The 20285-nt window shown below is 50.8% G+C and overlaps 6 protein-coding genes across 6 annotated transcripts; 2 read left to right on the top strand and 4 right to left on the bottom strand.

The window, feature by feature from the left end:
• Positions 1-80: 80 nt before the first annotated feature.
• On the top strand, positions 81-2803 carry CC77DRAFT_1049385 (alpha/beta-hydrolase; the record flags this gene model as incomplete). Its single annotated transcript, XM_018527574.1, has 5 exons — positions 81-1960; positions 2139-2247; positions 2333-2375; positions 2435-2750; positions 2786-2803. Exons 1-5 carry the CDS (start codon positions 347-349, stop codon positions 2801-2803), a joined length of 2100 nt encoding a protein of 699 aa, XP_018387037.1. The 5' UTR covers positions 81-346.
• A 1392-nt stretch (positions 2804-4195) lies between these two features.
• Positions 4196-8497, bottom strand: CC77DRAFT_817038 (hypothetical protein). The gene is made up of 2 exons (XM_018533306.1): positions 4671-8497; positions 4196-4618 (listed from the first exon to the last, which is right to left on the bottom strand). Exons 1-2 carry the CDS (start codon positions 8143-8145, stop codon positions 4392-4394), a joined length of 3702 nt encoding a protein of 1233 aa, XP_018387036.1. The 5' UTR covers positions 8146-8497; the 3' UTR covers positions 4196-4391.
• Positions 8498-9755: 1258 nt separating this feature from the next.
• On the bottom strand, positions 9756-11540 carry CC77DRAFT_1030407 (MFS general substrate transporter; the record flags this gene model as incomplete). The annotated part of the gene is made up of 3 exons (XM_018526589.1): positions 9756-10876; positions 10924-11281; positions 11328-11540. The coding sequence occupies 3 exons, from the start codon at positions 11538-11540 to the stop codon at positions 9756-9758; spliced, it is 1692 nt and encodes a 563-aa protein (XP_018387035.1).
• Positions 11541-15048: 3508 nt separating this feature from the next.
• Positions 15049-16903, top strand: CC77DRAFT_817224 (hypothetical protein). Its single transcript, XM_018533308.1, has 2 exons — positions 15049-15090; positions 15154-16903. Exon 2 carries the CDS (start codon positions 15417-15419, stop codon positions 16845-16847), a length of 1431 nt encoding a protein of 476 aa, XP_018387034.1. The 5' UTR covers positions 15049-15090; positions 15154-15416; the 3' UTR covers positions 16848-16903.
• Positions 16876-18005, bottom strand: CC77DRAFT_1019530 (NAD(P)-binding protein). The gene has a single exon (XM_018524851.1). The coding sequence runs from the start codon at positions 17763-17765 to the stop codon at positions 16959-16961; it is 807 nt and encodes a 268-aa protein (XP_018387033.1). The 5' UTR covers positions 17766-18005; the 3' UTR covers positions 16876-16958.
• A 479-nt stretch (positions 18006-18484) lies between these two features.
• On the bottom strand, positions 18485-19481 carry CC77DRAFT_817030 (hypothetical protein). The gene is made up of 2 exons (XM_018533305.1): positions 19066-19481; positions 18485-19017 (listed from the first exon to the last, which is right to left on the bottom strand). The coding sequence occupies exons 1-2, from the start codon at positions 19317-19319 to the stop codon at positions 18645-18647; spliced, it is 627 nt and encodes a 208-aa protein (XP_018387032.1). The 5' UTR covers positions 19320-19481; the 3' UTR covers positions 18485-18644.
• Between the last annotated feature and the right edge of the window lie 804 nt (positions 19482-20285).

Raw genomic sequence — 20285 nt, 5'->3', positions numbered from 1 at the left:
AACGCGACTGGGCCGAAGATGCCCGACATCCACATGCCTAGCGCGTCAGACTGCAACGAGTGCGTCTACGGATGACTACGTGCCTCTTCCATCCTCCCTCAACCTCAACGCCACAATTCAGTCCATGCAGTAATACCTCCTGCTCAACAGCATCGAGTTTGCGTCCGTAAGATGCCTCCGTCCCGTTGCCGAGGTCCAGCCCCACATCTCCCCACATCCATGCCATCTCTCTGGGGAATGACGCGGGGTGGCCAACGACGGCAGATGTTGGGTGGTATGTAAATTGGCGTACCTCCCAAGATCTTGATCAGCAGTCTCAGAAGACGACGCGGAGTAACAAAGAGCAATGTCAGCCGACGAGAATAACCTGCACCATCCTACATTAAGGCGGACCCTGCGTGGTGAACCTTCAGCATCGACAATCCAATTCCGCAACCTCAGATACGCATCAATACCCGCACGATATCAAGAACCGATTCCTGATGATATACTAGAAGTTGGGAAGGACGGAGTCTACGATGCTACCCAGTTCGGTCCATCATGTCCACAATTGCATGGAGCTCAAGCATGGGATTTGACCTTGATCGGAGACGCTGTCTTACCTTGCGGCCATGGTCAAGGGAAAACAGAAAACATGAACGAGTTTGATTGCTTGAATGTGATTGTCACAGTTCCAAAGGGTATTCAGAGCAATGAAAAGAGCAGAAGACGAGGGTTACCAGTATTTGTGTGGGTACATGGAGGTGGTCTCAGCATCGGATCGAACAGCTGGCCACAGTATGATCTACGCCGTTTGGTCGAGCGAGGTGCAGAAACCGACAAACCCTTCATTGGTGTCGCGATGGACTATCGACTGAACATCTTCGGCTTCCTCGCTAGTGACGAGATTGGCGCAGCCGGCAATATGGGCTACAAAGATCAGGTACTAGCTTTCAGATGGGTAAAAAAGCACATTGCTGGGTTCGGAGGGGATCCGAACAACATCACTGCTGCAGGCGAGTCGGCGGGAGCGATATCACTATCGACTCTACTCTGCGCCAATGTCGGGCAAGAGGGACTCTTCGACCGGGTTATCGTCATGAGTGGGGAAGCAACATTGCGTAAATGGAGGAACAGATGGTGGCAACAGAAGATGTACGAGGACCAGTCTACCTATCTTAAATTGGATGTCAAGGACACCGAGAGCAGACAAAAGATCCTGTTGAACACCGATGCGGAACAGTTGGCTCAGAAGCTACCCTTAGCTCAGCATTTCGCTGCGACAGTTGACGGCCAATTCATAACGCGTGAAGTCACGATCGAGACGATAATGGATGGATCAAGCGCTATACATAAGCCAGCCTGGTGCAAAGAATTCGTGATAGGAGACACAGAGCACGATGGGCTCATCGTCATCGGGCGACTCCTTGCTCAACCTGATAGCCATGGGCGCCTTAGGAAGGCATGTCAAACTCATCTGTCACCGGCTGAGACGCACGAACTGCTGAAGGCATATCGTCTCGATGGCGAGTCTCCCAAGAAAGATAAAGAGGACCGCATGTTAATACTTGGATCTGAATTACGCTTCTATCTGCCTGCGTTGGCTGCGTACCGAGGATGGAAAGCTTGCTCACCACCAAGACCTGCTTCACGATACCACTTCCACGTCCCTAACCCAATAGATGGCCCCCACAAAGGCCTTGCAGCTCACGAGCTCGACGTCGCTTATCTCCTGCAGAACTTTGACCCTCACTTCAGTGATAAAGATCGAAAAATAGCACGAGCCATGCAAGACCAGTTCATTAAATATGTTCACGGTGAAGGGTGGGTTGAGGATGGTAAAATGGTAGTATTCGACAAAGACGGTTCAGTTGAAGTAGACGACGATAGATACGACGAGATGTATCGCAGTGGAAGAGGAGCATTACTGGAGAGTATTGGGATGCAAAAGTTATGGCGTGTTGCAGACATGTGGCAAAGTGTGCGTCAGGAAGAAGAGGAACAGTACCTTAGTTCCTCTGGCGATTCAAAGCTATGATGAAAATGCATTTGAGTATGAGCAGCATTTTTCTGATCTCATCATGACTAGTTCACTCCTGTGTATTGGGGTCAAAGCTTACTTACATAGAGAGTATATCTCGTTCTACCGCGTGACGTAGGAAACACTCGCCTATTCACCTGACCCAGGTAACCATATTTCTTCATCATTATCGCACAAACTCCAGTATAAAAAGGGCACTAGGGCTGCATTCCCCTATTCTATTTCCCGTGAGCAACAATTTACTGCAGTTTATCTCTAACACCCTCTCGACATAAAACATGGAACTTCCAAATAGCAAGACGCTTCGCGCAGGGGATCATGTTTCACGAAATTCGCAGGAGGAGGCAGATGCCATGTAAGTGTTGGTCATGACGATTCTGCCCTTCCCATCGGGCCCTTGACTCACCAGCCTAGATTCCTACAGAACCAAGAAGCTTCACCACTGCTGCAACTACCTGGAGAAATCCGCAACAAGATCTACCAATACGCTCTTGGCGGTCATCACATCTATCTGAACGAGCACCAGCCCAGTTTCAAAAGGCTTATTATCCGAGGTGTTGATGGGAAACAAACATCCAAGGGTGACCTCTTCGCACTTGGCTACACTTGCCGACAGACCCACTCGGAGTCTGCAATCTTGCTCTTTAGTCTCAACGAATTCTTTGGCTACTTTTGGTCTAGGTTCGAAGTTCAGAGATGCGAATTGTTCTCGCCGAGCCAGCGCAACGCAGTACGTAACATCAGTGTTACGATATGTTGCTTCAGACACTTCAAGGGCAGTGAGATGATCATCGTTGACACGTTCGGTGGACTGGAGAGGATTACACTGGTGGCTGCTGCAGGTCAAAATAATGTAAACCTGCAAGGTGATGCAGTGAACATTGTCAGAATAAAACGGGAATTATTCCAGCTATTTGGTCGCGAGATGGAAGTTATCTTAAAGACTCGAGATACTTTATACAAGTAGTAAACAAAGGAATCTGGTGCTCTGTTGAACTGGGCTCGGGTCATCCGCCTGGCCATTGTTCACAACGAGACAGAAAGAGGTAATTCTCGGGCAGCTATAGAACAAAAAATGAGATTTGTCACATATGTTACGTCAAACATCCTCAGGTTCTATGCTCCCGCATTCATGCTAGCCTCATTGTACCTATCTAGACACACAACTCAAGCTCTCGGACGCCGTGTTGAGCTTCAAAAGAGCTCTTATCGTCTTTGAAGTTCGTCGTATTCTCTATATTGTAGGTCTTCCATCTCAATGGCAAGAGTCAGTGGCGCATGACTGTTGAGGTCTAGAGTAAAACACATCTTAAAGGTACCTGCTATGTCTCCTGTTGGTAGGCTAAGATGATGGAAGACTGTGTATACCTTTGCTTTGAGTATGCTGTGATCAAGGCACAAGACTGCGTACCATAATGTATGCTTGTTATCCATGTGCCATCGTATGCAGAAAATAGATTTGAAGGTTCGATATCCCACAAAACGTACTCGTGAAGCTATTCATTGCATTCCATGTTTTTGCACCAAAAGCACAAAACCCAGTAAGTACTTCTAGAGTTTATTATGGACACTAGAGTACATGCACCTCAGTAGACTTCTCCACCTCTGCCTCATCCTCCGGTCCTCTCACCCTCAACTCACTCCAAGCGTGAATTAGCACGCATCCAACATCTTCCGTCCACCATCATTTCCCTTCTAATTACGATTCGACCCACTGACGAAGTACACATTACTGGACCGTATATCTTCAACGCACGCACAAGCTCACTGACACGTAAAGAAAATGGATGCTCTCAGTGTCATCTGCAGATACTCAGAGCAAACACCGATGCAAGGGAAAGTGGAGACAGGAAAAAGGCAATGAAATAATGGTGGGCTGCGTAAAGCGCTAGCCGCGTGGTATCAAACACACTGGAAGAGAAAAGATGCAGCGACCGTGTAGCGGTCGACATAGAGTCAAAAAACAACCAAATACCCATCGATGATCGCAAACAGTAGGCGCGAGTCCATCCATCTAGTCCATCGCAACCGACCGAACGAAAGCGATGCAGGCAGGAGTCGAATTAACAACCTCAGCGGATGGGAACACCTGTAAAGTAAACACGGGGTAGCCAGTTGGGGTGGAGGCGATCAACCTCATGGAGATAATCTTGGAAAACCATTTCCTCCGTAGGATCCGGCCTCAGCAGTAGTGACTGACTCACGCGAGTCTCAACAGATTGTACAGGTCTACTATCAGTCGTAGCGACCGCATAGCCATTGTCCGTGTCCTGAGGTGCCGAAACATCAGCTTTAGCAACCACAGGGCCACTGGATGTGCCTTGTGCCTCTCCATCAGTATTCCTCGATATATCAGGAGGTCTAGAGGCGTTTAAATTGCTGGAGCCTTGGGTCCTGACAGGGTTCCGAACAGTTGCTCCGGCGGTAGCCTTCCTACGTTGCCTAGCCGGTCTGGGTATGATGTCGGGGCCGGGGAATAACCCAGTCGCTTCTTGCGGAACCATTCGATTACTATGCCGATGACCACGAGAAGGAAGGTAAGGACTAGGGCGATGGCGAGGCCAATGAGGACAATGGCCCATAGTGCGAGGTGCTTGTCTAAAATTCGTTAGTATACCAGCTATGCGCAGGATTGGCTTGAATGACTCACTGGATTGTCTGAAGAACGAGTTGGGGTTCTCCACAAACACAGAGGATAGGCTTCCAGGCTCCGTCGAACCATCCTGGCCCTTAGTAGCGAGAAGAAAAGGAGTGAGCGTAGTGCCGTTAAAGAGCACAGCAGATGCTGTTCCGAATGTAGTAACATTGATCCGACCCATAAGGAGGAGATCTTGATTGCGGTCGATAATATCGGAGTTGCCATGATCTTCAGACAAAGTGAGAACCTGAATGCCGCGGATGTCTGTCGTTTCGCCGAACATGGACCCATCAGCAGGCACCCACTTGGTACCATCAAATCGCTGCAAGTAAGCAGTGCCGTCGCTTCCGGTACCAGCGGCCCAGAATTGGTCTCCGCCACTATTGGCGATGGTAAGCGCAGTGACCGGACCAGGGAGGTCATTGGCACCAGGGACAACAGCAAATTGCCTGCTTGATGAGTCGTAGGTGAGGATCTTGGTCTCGTTGGTGCCTGAGGTGAGGTTACCAGCGATGAGGAGGCTGTTGTCGCCAACCCAAGTGAGAGTTGAGACGTCGCCAGAAAGACCGTTGCCGGGTGCGGTCCATTGGCTGCGCTCGGTGTTCCAAATACACACAGCAGCACAGCTCAAGGCTCCAGCGGACTGGAATTGACCTGCGACAAAGATGTCTTGGGACTTTGGTCGTGGGGCAATGGCGTTTACGGTGACATTGACACCCTGCAGCGGTGGCGGCTGGATGCTGGCGAATGCGTTGCTACTGAGGTCGTAGGCGACAATTCCAGCAATGCGATCGTTGTCAAGCTGACCGCTGATCATACCGCCGGCGTACAAGACATTGTCGAGTACAGCGACAGCTGCAAAGGTAGAATTAGCATCGAGCTCGTTGTCAAAGCCGGTCACCTTGTCGGAGTCGTTGCCATCGATGATGATGAGATTAGTGATGTTACGATCATCTGCGCCCGTGGTTGCAAAGTGACCAGCAAGGATAGTCTTGTTCATGCCGTTCTCCTTGTAGAAAGTACCGGTACGAACTCCGGTCGTGTTCAGGTTTTGTCCCTGAACAATGGCTCGCTTGCGAGAGGTAGTCTGCTGCTGTTGCTGTTGCGCTTGAATTTTGACGGGGAAGGCCTGGAGAGACAAGTCATCTCCAGTTTCTAGCTCAGCAGTACCACTTGCAAGGAGGGCGCCAGATGATACCGATCCGCCAAACCAACGTTCGCTTCCGGGGACATCAGCGAATGTCATCAATCTGCCGGACATGGCGAGAGAGTGGAAATCGAGGTTGTGGAGCCAGTTGCTACGAGAAGGCACCCAGATGGCGAAGTCATTAACACTGGTGCTGGGGTTATCGCCAAAGCCGTTGACCTGGCTGAAGAAGCCGCTGACAGCGAGGACCTCCTCAGGAGTGTTAACCGTGACGTTGAGCGAGAATGGTACCAAGTACAGAACGACACCGTCAACACCGGCTCCAAGGGGTTGCCACTCATCGTTGGTCAAAGCAGCGACTCCACCCAGGCCTGCTACGTTGTTCTCTGCAGTGTTGGTGAAGTTGCCACCAACGTAAAGCGTACTAGCGTTGTGGAACATTGTCATGACCTGGTTGTTGAGTCCCTTACCGGGAAGTGCTTTGGGTTGCGCTGATCCCTGTGGAATTGCGAAGATGTTGTTGCGGTCATCACTGCTGTTGAACGATCCGCCGACATACAAGGTCTGGCCACCCGTGGTGACAGTGGTAATAAGAGCCTTCTCACGTGGAGCAAGGCTGGCGCCGGCAGCGTTGATGACCGAATCCGCAAGGTCATCTGCATCTACAGTCTGACCAGGTTTGTATTCGAAAAGGCCGTTTAAGTTACCGGATGTGGCCTTCAAAAGCGTGAAACGCACCCTCTGTGCGACAACAGTCAAGGGACCAGGACCTTGGTTGCTTGCGGGCCGAAGAATCACTTGTGGACGGGTACCATCGGTGGCATCGATGTATCCGTTGTAGACTTCATCGTACTTGTCGAAGTTGTTCGTCTGCCACAGCTCATGGCCGGGATCACTCTGGCCGTCCATTATTGTCGTAACATTGACTCGACCACGGGTGCCACAGGTGCCGTCGCCCTGGCATCCAGGCGTGTAAATGGTCACTGAGTAGTTGCCAGATTGTTTGATATCGGGCAAGAAAGTAACGCTTGCAGCATCAGGGTTGATAGGTGAGCCCTGCAGAGTTGTGGTGAGATACTCGGAAGAACTGTCGTGCGATGGGGAAATCTGCCATGATCCAGTCGTGGTGGATTCCGACCTGGACGTAGTAGGACCGCAGTTTTCAGGCTCGTTGAACTCGTTAACTGCATAGGAGTACATGGCGTCTTGGAAGAGCTGGATGCCGTTTAGACCGCCACCTTGGCCCCACCAGTCCGAGATGTCAATCCTGAAGGCATTCATGCCCACGACGTTGACAAAGGTGAACTCCTGCGCAGTGGTGTTGCCCTCGGGTAAGGGGCATCTAGCGTCACAAAAGGCCGGTCGTCCGCTCTCAGGGTCGGTGTAAGTCAGGTTCAGGATTCCACCGTCTGGAAGAGCTGTGAAGCGGAAAGTCTTGCTACCACGGCCCTGATAGTCCGTGTTGTAGAGCTTCATGCTCGTTGGCTCGAAACCGAAGCCAAAGTCGGCCTTCCAGAATCCGGGTGCTCCGTCGGAGAGCAGCCACGTCGAATCGGCGCCCTGTGTGGAGAAGTCGGCTTTGCATGCGATGCTCTTGGGATCCGAGAATCCGGGCTGGCCAGAGCTCGTCTGGGCGGAGATGTCTGCGCTTCCAATGGGGATGATTTGGGTGTTGTTGTCGCTGGTCACAGTCGATGCATTCATGCCGCCTAGGCCGTTGAACTCTCCTCCGAATATTATGTTGTCATTAGACTGGATTATCGAGTTGATGGGGCCGTTGAAGCCGTTGAACGACAGGTCTTCCCAGCCGTTCTTCCAGATGAGTGCGTTGGATGAGTTTGCGCCTTCCAGACTGCCTCCTACATAGACTTGACTGCCAGCTCTATCGCAGTAGAGTGCGTTGACGGATCCGGTGAGGCCTTCCAGTGCCTCTATGTTACCGTTGGCAGGGTCGAGCAGCGCAATGCCTCCAGGGGTACTCAGGTCGTCGACACCGGTGAAATTGCCTGCAAACATGATCCGCTCTGCACCATTTACCTGAAGGGAGCACATGGCCTTGATATCGCCGTCTGTGCTGTTGATAGTCGCGAATACGCCATTGGGATAGCGTGTAAGGAGGGCTCCTTTGCGGCCAGGAGTGTTCTGATTTTGGCCTTCATATTGGTATAGTGATATTGAGTCAAAGTCTCCAGCGAAGGCTATCCGGCCTAGATCGTCAAGGTTGAGGTTGGGGCTCGGGACAGGCTTGAAACTATATGCGGTAGCTTGCGATGCCACGAGCAGCGAAAGGGTGAGCTTGCCGGCCGCCGTGCGCAGAAGGTCAGCGAATGACTCCTTCATGGCAGCGATGGGTAGCGAGGTCGCTGTGAAGAATAATGTGTGGTAAGAGAGTGTCGAGGGCGACTGTTATGAAGAGGCCACGGCAGGCATGGGAACGGGTGTCGGTGGGTGGGGAGGCAGGTGCGGTTTGCTCAGGGTCGTCGCGATCGCTGGATCGGGCAGGTTGGAGGATCTGCAGGTCGCGGTATCGCTGCCAATTAGCCTAGGGGAGGGCGCGCGATTGCCTCTCGAGTCGATTATATACGGCAGGTGCGAGAATGGCGAGAGTCGGACGTTGCTGCGATGGAGGCGTTCACGGGTGAGGAGCTGCCGGAAGGAGCTTTGCTTGGCGCGCAAGTGAATGTGACGGTGACGGTGATGGTACCGGGGGGTTGTATTAGGTGCAGTTTGCTGGATTGCTGCTTTCTTTGCTGGATTCTTTCTGAAACGAATGACTGAGGTGAGGGATACGTGTGCGTGAGGGTGTCTGGGAGCCGGCTTCCCGCTGTGGCACTGCTTTTTGGGAAGGGTTGTCAGAAGAGCCGTCAATCGCGTCGAAGGGAAGGGGCGCCCGGGGCTGGAGCTGTGCGCTGATGAGAAGCTGCCAAGTGCTGACGTGATTGGTGGAGACAGTGGGCTAGTGGATCCTAAGATTGAGCTTGCAGTAGCGTGCATGTGCGAACTGCGACGATTGAATATCGATTCGATAGAACAGACACGTTCAATTCAAGCATGCAGGGTACTCGCGGTAACGTCTTCTCGAGTCTCCTCGACGACGGCCGTTGTTGGGAGCAGCAGACCAGGACGCGTCGATTCTTGCGCCGTCGTCATCCAACTCGCCCCTTTATCCCAGTACGAGTACCTCGTAATGCCCGCTATATAGCCGCTGCAGGGCGGTGCGACTAACAAGTTGACGACGCACCATCCCGTCATCGTGGCTGGGGTAGTACCATGTTCTTGTGCAGTATCCAAATCATCAATCGTCTTTGTGTGACCATGGTCGCACATGTCTTCCACTGCTTTCACCCTTCATCGACCAACCGCCTTGTTCACTAACATTGCTCTTCGGCGCCTTTTCTTCTTACACCCGAGACTCCTAGGCGTTTGGCATTGATGCCTCAGGCGCCCAGAACTCCACTTTGAACATCGTGAATGCAGCGACATTTGCAATTCACATTCCATCATGGCACAAGGTCATTGTCATGTACTCGTGCATCACTCTTGCCACATCACTCAAACTTATTTGATAAGATAGGCTGATGATGTGATCGCCATGTATTTTCTTGATCGTAACGCACGGCCACCTCTTTTACCCTGGTCCGTATCGCTGTCAACGGCCACGACGGCGTGTTTCACCAACATATCCCGGCCGCTCCTGAGACCCAACCGTTATGCTTGACCCGGTCGAGCAAAGTCCGACCCGTCCGTACCAAAAATACACCCAAGGCCTTCTTGGACCTAGACCATGGAACGCGTTTCGATACGAGGCAATGACAACGTTTGTAGCAAGACAAACTATACATTATTGTACTGAGAGATATTGTCGTCATGTGTCCGTCTATTAGAACAATCCAAACGCCGCGCTGATGCTTATAAAAACAAGAACTGCTTCATGTCGGCACTCGGCCTTCTTACATCATCGACTGCTCCTTCTCGACATCCCCAACCTTGTCCTTGTCTACAAATCCCCTCTCAGTGTCCATAGCACCATTCATGTCGTAGGCTTTGATGAACCAACTGCCGAGGAAGGCCACCGCACTGAACACCAACATGACAATCCAGATGTATTTTAGGGCATCCGTGTAACTTTCCCTGAGCTGCTCCTTCATGTCGCCGGCAGGCATTTCCTTGATGATTTGGACCAGGCCTGCTGCGTCTCGAGAGTACTCGACTGCCAGGTCAGCAAGAAGAGGGTACGTGAGCATCTTCTTTTTCATCTGGTTCTGGAAGATGACACCGCCAATGGCAACGCCAAGCGTTTGTCCAAAAGCGCGGAAGAAGGAGAACATGTTCGCGGCATAGGCTTGGTCTTTGGCAGTTGCTGAAGCCTGTACGGCCAAAGCCATGGCAGGGAACAGAATACCCGTCCCCACACCACCAACGAGGTTTAGGAAGATCCAAGAGACTGTCGACGTGTTCGGCTTGAGAATAATAAGGAGACCCATACCGAGTGTAGCGAGAAACCATCCGGCGCGGTTTGCCCATCGGTAATGTCCCGTGACTGCAATGGCGATACCAGTTGCGACTGACGCTGGGGCCACGGTGAAGGTCCAAGGGAACATTGCAACTCCAGCAAGTATCGGACCAAAACCTCTAACTGCTTCGAAGTAGAGTGGCATGTAGTAGAGGATAGCCCACAGTATGATTCCATGAATAACCGTAGAGACGTAAAGTATGGCGGCTGACATGTTCTTGAACACCGAAGTGCGGATGAGGGGATTGACGGCAAAGAACTCGATATACACAACGAATGCGACCATACCCGCGGCGCAAACGATGAGTGGTACAAGCGTACGCCACGAGTCCCAGGGATACTGTACTCCACCCCAGGTGACAGGAATTAAGAAGCCGGTCGTGGAGGCGAGAAACAGCACCATGCCAATCCAGTCAACTTCTCGAAGCTTGACAAGGAAGGAGCCATGCTTCTGGTTGAGCTTGAGGAAGACAGTGATCAAGGCAGCACCGAGACCGAGGAATGGCAGGTTGATCCAGAAGATCCAGCGCCAAGACACGTTTTGGGAAAACCCACCTCCTGTGTAATGTTAGAACAGCTATTGGGATATAGCATGTGTGACTCACCTAGTAGAGGCCCTGCCACTGTGCCGACCGACCACATAGCTCCGAAGAAGCTGAACCACTTTCCTCGTTCTCGAAGTGGTACGGTGTCAACTACGACCATTTCGGTCAAGCAGATAATGCCACCACCGCCAATTCCTTGAATCGATCGACCAACCAGGATGACGGTAAAGTTATTGGCCACGGCGGGGATGATCGAACCAGCTAGGAAGAAGCCCAGACTGACATAAATAAGTGCTTTGCGCCCAAAGATGTGCGAGAACGATCCGAGGACAGGCTGGAAGACAGTCGATGTCAACAGGAAAGAAGTTCCGCTCCAGAAGGCTTCAATAGCAGACCCGCCCAATGCTTTAGCCATAATCTAAGAACTTTAGCACGGTGAAGAACAGTCGGTCTGACCAACTTACTGGCAGCGCAACTGAGATCGAAGTTGCATCCAATGCGGCCATGAGTGTGATGATACAGAGACTACCAAAAGCAGCCAGGAAACGCCATCCAGGCTGAAACTTCTCAGGCTCCGGCGCCCTCAATTCTCCAGACGCTGAATCGCTCAAAGGCTCTGATTGAGGTATCTCGGGCTTTAGGTCGTCCCCAATGGACTGCGAAGAAGGGTTGGCCATGGTATGGTGGTTACTGAACAAGTTGCGAAAAAGGCGAGTTCAAATATGTGAGGTGGATACGAGGCTGACACACAGCTGAAGTCAAGAGGCTTGCTATGCAAATGCTGAAGCTGTGGTTGTTCAGCTGATTATTCTCCATGGCGCAACTATCGGTCTAGATATACTTGTGGCATATCAAGACTGCGAGACATGACGGACGAAGAAATCACTTCGTCGGCGTAAAGTCAGCGCGCTAAAATTCCATACACACACACATCTCGGGACAACGTTGAGTGTAGGATCTGTCTACCGGGCATCTTACTTCAGCCTCAGGTCTTCGCACTAACCCCTTTGCTTCATTACCTCGCGATAAGCGAAGAGGTGGACAGTGCAGCAAGACTTTGGCTTACAGTCATCCCAACGACACGGCCAGAATCTGTAGACTCGTCGTCCGAACCAATAGCAAACAGTCCAGAATAGCTCGTATCGGGCTCAAAATGCGATATGGCGTTATGGCGCAAAGACGTGCAGCGCACATGCGATGCCTAATGACGAACCACACCCAGTGCTGAGGCGGGGAGTTATTCACCCGACTTAGGCCAACCTGAACAGGCGGACTTTCGAGTCTCCCCGATCAAATCACAAAAATGTTGTTGCCTGGGAAGACAGATGTCCATCTTATCAATCATGGCGTTGTGAAAATGAACAAACTAAGATGTGTAGCATATCGATGTACGCAAGGAGCAGTGCAGATCATGGTTGTCGAAGGGCAGTCCTCGGCCCTGGTTGAGCGCTAGTCACAGATCCGGCGCATAGGCTTGGCATTGCTGAGATGAGCAAAGTGACGTGTGCACTTGTCCCACCAACTTCAGCCAACAACGGTGAACATGTCAGGCTGGCCAGTATACCACCTACAACCACGAGTTAGTGTTGAACAACGCATCCTCACCTTTGGAAACTAGCGTTCGGCGATGGCTGAATCTAGATATACCCACAAGAAGCCAGTAGGGGACTGCCCAGATGTGCTTGGGGACCACAAGTCCGCGCTCCGGACGCCTTGGTGCTTCACCGATTGAGAAGCAATGTTGATATTTACGACGGACTGGCAGCGGAGCGACCGTGTACAGGTCTTGCTTGGGCCAAAGCGTGGCTGCGTTCGTCCCGCAATCTCCAAATTGGAATTGCTATTGACCTTTGTTTTGCGATAGGGCACCCCTAAGCGAATCCGCTTCTGTAAATCAACACGCGTGATGCTCCATACCTTCTTCTTTGTTTGGAAGTCTTCTAGAAGGCTTTTAGATCGAGTACTGTGTTTTATTAATTTGTAATTGCTCACGACGACCGAGGAAAGGCGAGAGCATCTATCGTTCCCTGTCAGTCATCGCGTTTCGAAATCACCACTGCCCAAAAGCATGGACAGAACCGTGGGATCCTTCAAATCCTTCATACAAACAGTACCACCAAATCCAAACACATGGAGCGACATTTCACCGTTGTCTCCAAGTGACCAGACATTACCACCATTGTTTGTGCCACCGAATCCGAAGCCGAAAGATAGCGCTGTTCATGTCACGTCCTGGAGAGCGCCTACTGATTGGAACCTAAGCTCACCTAGTCAGCCCTCTCCGAAGAATCCAGTCTCTACGGCTCGTACATTCTCTCCATTGATCCCGGAGCCTTCTCCTAGTACCTGCAGTTCAAGGGCAGAGTCTGGATCCTGGCCACTCGAGACGAGAACCTTTCAATCTCCGCGACTGCAGCCAATACATCCAATCCTCGAATGCAGACCAGAACCACCACCACTCTCGACAACATCTCCGCCTGTCCAGACGCCCTCACTTGAGGGAGACTCAAAAATTCTTCTTTCGCCTATCAGAGACAATCAACTTGTGTGTTCTTCAACTAATACTGAGGCTGCACATCCGGTTTCACACTCCCCTTTGAAGCCAGGACTACAGACCTGCGAAAATCCTTCTGCAGATACAATATATCAATTATCGGATGTATCGAGAAGAGCGAAAGCATATGTATCACTGGGAATAATGCTGCCAAGTGATACTAGAACTGGATGGCAATACTGGTCTTCCACCCCGCACGTCGACAATATTGCAGAAATATCCCGATCGTTGCAAGGAAAGATGATCCCACCATTATATCGCACAAGCCCCTTTATGGACGATGAATGCGAAGATGAGGAGCTGAGTGATAGAATGCAGCTTTTGAGCTTCTCGCAAGATTATCATGACGTGCTGGCGGATCAGTACCATGAGTGTAGGGCTCCTCGGCCTCGAAGCAGCTCGTTGAGTGCAACTTCATCAGGGTTCTTTACCTGCGGCTGCATATCCATTCCAATCTTCCGATTGAGAACACATGAGCTGTTACCAGAGCCCTTAGCATGGGGAAAAGGCTCCGGCTGGCGATCAAAGCACAAGCAATCAAACCGCTGGACATCACTACGTCAAAGTGATCGAGAGGGTAGACGACGATCTGTTGACGAAAACCTACCGCCGCGCGCTACAGAAGGATCGACATATCGACGTCGAAAGCGCATTCCTGACATAATATCTCATGCAAAAGTTCTGAGAGGGAGCAAACGACGTGCTGGGTCTATGGAACTGGCAGAGCGCAGAGACCTTTCCCAAACATCCCGAAGACTGGCTTCGGGTTCGTCTTCAGAGGGAAATGGCAGTCTTCTGATCCGACTTCCGAGAGGATTTGCCTTGGTGCGCCTGTCTCGAGCTACCACATCACACTCTGAGGCAACGTACGACTACGGTACTACCACGCATGAGGATCACCGACAGAAGTCCAGTGCAGTGTCTGATTACCCGTGGCGGAGGTCATCTTTCTACAATTCGTCTCCACCGTCTTCTCCTTTCCCTTACGACATCCCACCGCCGCTTCCGGTCAATTTAGTGAATATGTCGGAGTCTCGACTAATTCGTTCAGCATCGCAGGCTAGCGAAATGTGGACTGAAGAGAAATGTAACAGTATACTACCAGCCGAAGAGACTGTAAGTCGTGGTCTCATGGATAGAGCACGGGATATGCGCGACGCCTGGCGGAGGCACCAGAGGGAGGTCAGACATGAAAAGATCAAGCAAAGTATTAAAGTACTTGGCCTGGTCGAGCCGGCATCAGTAGCAGGCTATACGAAGTCGTGGGGTATGCGGTTAGGAGATGTTCCTGGCGACGAAGATAGAAGCACGAGCTACAAGGCTTAGAGATCAGTACACACGTCAAGAAGTAATGTGTTATATACAATTACCGACGAGAATCTGCAAGATAAATTTCCAAGCTTTGCATCACCCAAGCATAAAGCTTGTATCCTCACATACATTTAGGGCTTGAGTCTGAGCTAAATCCGCCCGAATCCGCTTAAACCCGTAAACGATTAGTGCGTGGCGCCCACTCCGTTCCGTTTTTTCCACGTACGCACCTACATGCACGCTACATCTATTCAGCATCAACGTCATCTCTTAGCGCAATGCAGACACTAACCATACCTGCTTCTGTCAGTAAACGCAAGCAGGCCTGTAAAAGCTGTCGGCAGCGTAAAAAGAGATGCGATGTAAGTCCACATCATCGTCGCATGTCGGACGAGAGCTGACGATAAGTCGCTTACTGTAGGCAGAACACCCGAGTTGCTCTTTGTGTAGGAGATGGAATCTCAAGTGCGAATACTCGTTGCCGAAGTTAAGTCGAGACAAGTACACACCATCTACAAGTCGTTTAGAGCATCATGCACCAGCATCACCAGCTTCTGCTCTTGGCTTCGATCCAATACAGCTGGAATCACCGGACCTCATCCAGTTTCCCGGTGCTCGCCTTTCAACATCCATAGCTCTCAGTATACCATACCCTACACCGGCATCTGCTGTGGAGCAGTTGGACGATATGCTGGACTTCCAAACAATAGACAGCTTCCAGCTACCGCCACAAAATGTCATTTTCCAGCTCGTCGAGCTCTTTTTCGAGCACCTGTACCACACTTTTCCTTGTTTCCATAGGAAGAGTTTCCTGGCGAAGTTGGAACGTGGCGACTTGGAGAAAGACGCACCACTTCTTCTGTATGCCATCTGCTGTGTAGCGGCCAGACACCACCCTGAGCAGTCCATTCAGAAGCGCTCGAGAGACTGGTACGAGCAAGCACGCTTCTCTTACGAACTCACCCGGCGAAAACCGGAGCATCCTCTGCACACAGTTCAGGCTGTATTACTTCTTGTGTTTCATGCTTGGACCATCGGTGACTACTCTGCTAGCTGGCTTTTCTTGGGAAAAGTTTGGAGACAAGCAGTCGTGCTCGGCCTAAACCGTATGGATGCTAGCGACCATCTATTGAACGCGAGGATTGACAATGAGAACTCATATGTTTTTGGCAAAACAGAACCTCACTCGACAGTTGAGCGAGAAGAGTACCGAAGATCACTTTGGTTGCTGTTCATAATGGATCGGATGAATTCATGGCCAACAGGATGGCCTAACGCGATACCGGAGATGCAGTTCAAGGTCGATATACCGATTGCTGATACGCTATTTCAGAGCATGGATCCAGACTTGGAAGTCAGCTCTTTTAACAACCTGCCATTTACCAGGAACCTATCGCGCCTCATAGAATCCGTAAAGGCTGCAGAAGGACCATTGAACGTCTTCCATTATGTGATCGTTGCACATGTCTTACTCGGTCGAGTTTCCGAACTGCTGTATTCCCTACACAACGCTTCGGACAGCCTCGAATACGCTGAAGACTGTACTGCACTGGACAATATGATTGTGAAATTTCGATTAAGTCTTCCGCGTCCAGCAAGTTCGGTCCTAGAAGCGCCCCCAGCTGACCGCGGTCATGTCGTTTGGCTGCATGTCATTCTCGACACCATGGCCATTCTACTTCATTACCAAAGTAACACAGCTTTTTCGGTGCAGGAGGCAGCTTCAAAGTTTACACTAGCTGTAACAGCGGCTCGTAATATTGCGCAACTCGTCAAAGATACGTCACGCATATCCATCGATATTTTGCTCTCAGCGCATATCGGATCGTCGCTCTATGCGGCAGCCATTGTCCTTGTTATCCAGTGGCGCCTGACTGACGATAGTAGCTTCAAAGAAGACATTGACTTGTTTATCCTTGTATTCGAACGCATGAACGAGGTCTTCAGCTTTCTAGGCTTGAAGCTCAAGATAGCGCTAGAGCATGACTTGCAAAGAAGCGTAGAAGACCTTCAGAGTCTACGAGAGCGTGGATTCAAGGGTATGTTGGCTGATTGTACTAAATGGAATCACGTCAAACAAGAGGTTGAGAGAAGAGGTATCGAAGTCGATCTCTCATAAAAGGCGCCAGTAACGATGACAATATTTATGGTGCAGTTGATAATAAATGGCGTCTCCGAAGGAGACATGATGCTACGTGTCTGTATTGCAGTAGTCCAATCTCGGCACTTCTCACTCTGGACCAACCAGCATACGTCCGCCGTCACTGTTTACCACTGTCCCGTTCGCGAATCTGTCTTTCATGACCCAACCATACGCCTCTGCGATATCTTCTGGTTTTCCAAACTCTCTCAGCAGACTAGCTCCTCTCTTGAACTTCTCGATGGCTTCGGGAGAAGAACTGTCTATCAGTTTTTGTAATAGTTCCGTATGGATTGCGCCGGCATTGACGATGTTCGTGCGGATGGGATTAAGGTCTACCGCAAGACCGCGAGCCAGGCCTTCAAGCGTTGCACCAAGTGCTGCGGTTATGGTCCAGTCAGGCATTGGACGGTGCGTAGTTGTACCTCCTGTGATTGTGATGGAGCTGTTGGAAGACTTGTGCATGTAATCACCAGTCTCAATGAGTTTGGCCAGCACACAAGCAGCGACAAAGCGGACTGTCCAACCGTTCATCAGCGTGTTGACATCTATTTCCGCAATCTTGGGCCGTTGAACCGAATCGCCTGCTAGGAACGCGATATGATCGATCTTCTTCTTGCTGCCCTGGGTCGCCTTATCGAGCATAGCCTTCAGATTGGATTCCAGGTTCTCTTTGTCGAGAAGGTCAACGGCGAAGCCTGCTACGTTAGAGGCTGGGTAGTCCGGGTACAGGGATCGCAGCATTTCGACTCTGGTATCGACCTTCGCTTGGGTAGACCCAGATATGGTCACAAATGCACCATTTGAGAGGGCCATGTTGGCAACGGCATATCCGATCCCGGAAGTGCCGCCAAAGACAAGGACGTGGGCATTTGCGAGACGGTTCTGGTGCGCCATTGTAAAGTAATAAGAAGTCTTGTGGAGAGTTCAATTGATGTTTAGTTAGGATGGAAGATGGGAAGTCTGTGATGGACTTCAAACATGGACATGGCCGTCACTTTTATATATAGTAGTATCAGTCCAGCGGCGGACCTCACACCTACTAGCGGCGCAGAAGATGTGAGAAGCCCTTGTTTCACCGCACATTCACATCATAGTCTGGCGGGTAGCGGCGGGTTCGGACATATTGTGACGGTCTCCATGGGCACCAAGGGTTGGTAACAAGGCGGGCTGGCGGCGACGCTAATGTATGAGCGGTGCGGCGGGGTGTTCAAACCACTTGCGCACTGCTACGCATCGTCACAGACAAGGAACTTGTGAATCTGCTGCTGTATTCTCCTGTTCTACCAAACAAAATTGGGAAGATGGTTCATCAAGATTGTCCGTGCATGCAGCTCAGCACTCAAATCGTTACTACATCGACCAATCGATGAACCTCATGAAATATTCCGGGCTCTGTCAGACAAGCGCACCAAGCCCTTGCTGGTGTTTTGTAACTGCCCAGCGTCATATCTAGGCTGTTGAGACCCTCCAGAGAGCGTTCGGCATCTACCTACAGCGGTTCTTCCTTGAAAATAATTCGTACACCTTGACCATCCTTTTCCCTAATCTTTTCGGTGATGTGACTCCGAGCAGATGACCTGAATCTCACAACATAGATCTCTTCAAGCGCCGGCAAGTCTTTTCCGAATGACCCGTGATATGTCCCATTAAGATAATGACAAAGGTCATAATAGTTAGGCTCTATGGATCGAATCGCCGAGCGCTGGGCAACATTGCGCTGAGTAAGCCATTCAACAAGTATGCCTGTATGGGCGTGGGAAATCAGCACATGTATCACAAACATATCGTATCAAGAAGTTGCCTACCATTCGATCGATGTTCATCGAAATATTGATGCAGACCTTGGGTATAAGGAAGTATGAAGATATTGGTGGCGTAACCTAGTGTAGCAGTCTCTGCATAGATCTGACGGCAGACTTCTGGGAGGTGAAATGCAGTGCCTTGATCCTTGAATCGGCGATCGTCTAAGTGATCCGCTCGGCCGTGCCATAGTAAGTTGGAGTTTTCGCGCCATTTTTTTGATGTTCGATAGACGACTGCGCGCCGAATTCGTATTTTGTTTCCGCCAACTGCGTAACGGAAGATCGTGTTTCTGATCTCTGCAGGTAGTCGAAGTAGAGGGGAGTCCGTGGCGTTCTTTTGGATCCTGAGCAAGTCAGTAGAGAAATTGCTAGCGTAGGAATACCATCCCCACGTTTCAACTAGGTAGTCAGGAGTTGTTTCCATGCTGACAAGTCCATTCTCGAGATGCTTCAAGGGGTAAGTGCGACCTCGTGGAGGCTTTAGTCTACTAATTTGTTGCGACCCATTAAGGTTCTTCGACTTTGTAGGCTTCCTAGACGCGACCCTTGTACGTGGACGCGAGCGTTTGTTGACCTTTGAGGGTTGAAGTATATTCGAGGCTGGCTTCTTCATCTTGGCAGATTGGGAGCGTGTCGTGGGCGCCATTATCGATGGATTGCTTGGTGAGTCGAGCAACAGAGAGGTCGAGTTGATATGACCGGTGTAGTCCGAGCGCTTCAGTCAAAGGGATCGTAGTCTGAGGAAAGCAATGACGTACGCGGTATATGTTCCATTGCAAACGGAAAACGCGAGTGCGCTTTATAAAGCTTTGACTCAGGCAACCTTTAGATTACCTATTTGACCTTTCCTATGCAATCACTCACCTACACGCCACCCTACATCTGCGAAGGCGGAGACTCCATCAACGATAAGCAACTCATTTCGTCCTACGTCGTCGGAGTATCAAGCCCGCATGTAAGACTGGTGTCAACTAGGTGAGATGAGATGGGCGACTGACTTCCTGTTCTAGCACTGAGCGGAACGCACGAGACTCACTGCTACTGCGACTACCTGCCGAGCTCCGCAATCGAATCTACAACTACGTTTTCGACGCTGTGCGATTCCGTGTCTATGAGAGCATCCTATATATCGATTACTTTCTTCCACAACACGCCTGCCCTATCACTCGCTACGAGGCCAAGGCCCGGTTTGGTATACCGTCTACGTGTCGTCAACTGTACGCGGAGACAACGATTTTGAGCCGTCGCTCTGTCACCTATGAGTTCATCCATCCAGCAGAGCTCACTGCCTGGACAAAGACCTCACCGCCGCACATCAGGGCGCATGTGAAGGAAATATCTTTCCAAGAAGGCTAAGGTTGGTGTTTTGACAGGCGTGTCGGCTTACTCTTCGACTGTTATTCTAAGAACGTTCTCGGGTTAGACAAATTGGTGGAGGCTTGTGAGTTACTACAAGGCTTGGAGTGTGTTCAACTCGCTACCCGGGACAGGACCGACAGGACCCATCTCAGGGACACAGAGTTTACTGCGGCCATTGAGAATCTTAAAGCAAGACTCACTAAAGAGGATGGAAGAAAGGTGGAAGTCATCCTGCAGTGTACTCTTTAAGCGG

Source organism: Alternaria alternata (genome assembly GCF_001642055.1).
Source record: "Alternaria alternata strain SRC1lrK2f unplaced genomic scaffold CC77scaffold_8, whole genome shotgun sequence".
NCBI lineage: Eukaryota > Fungi > Ascomycota > Dothideomycetes > Pleosporales > Pleosporaceae > Alternaria > Alternaria alternata.
The sequence above is the reverse complement of the archived record's forward strand: the minus strand, read 5'-3'. Positions and strand labels throughout refer to the sequence as shown.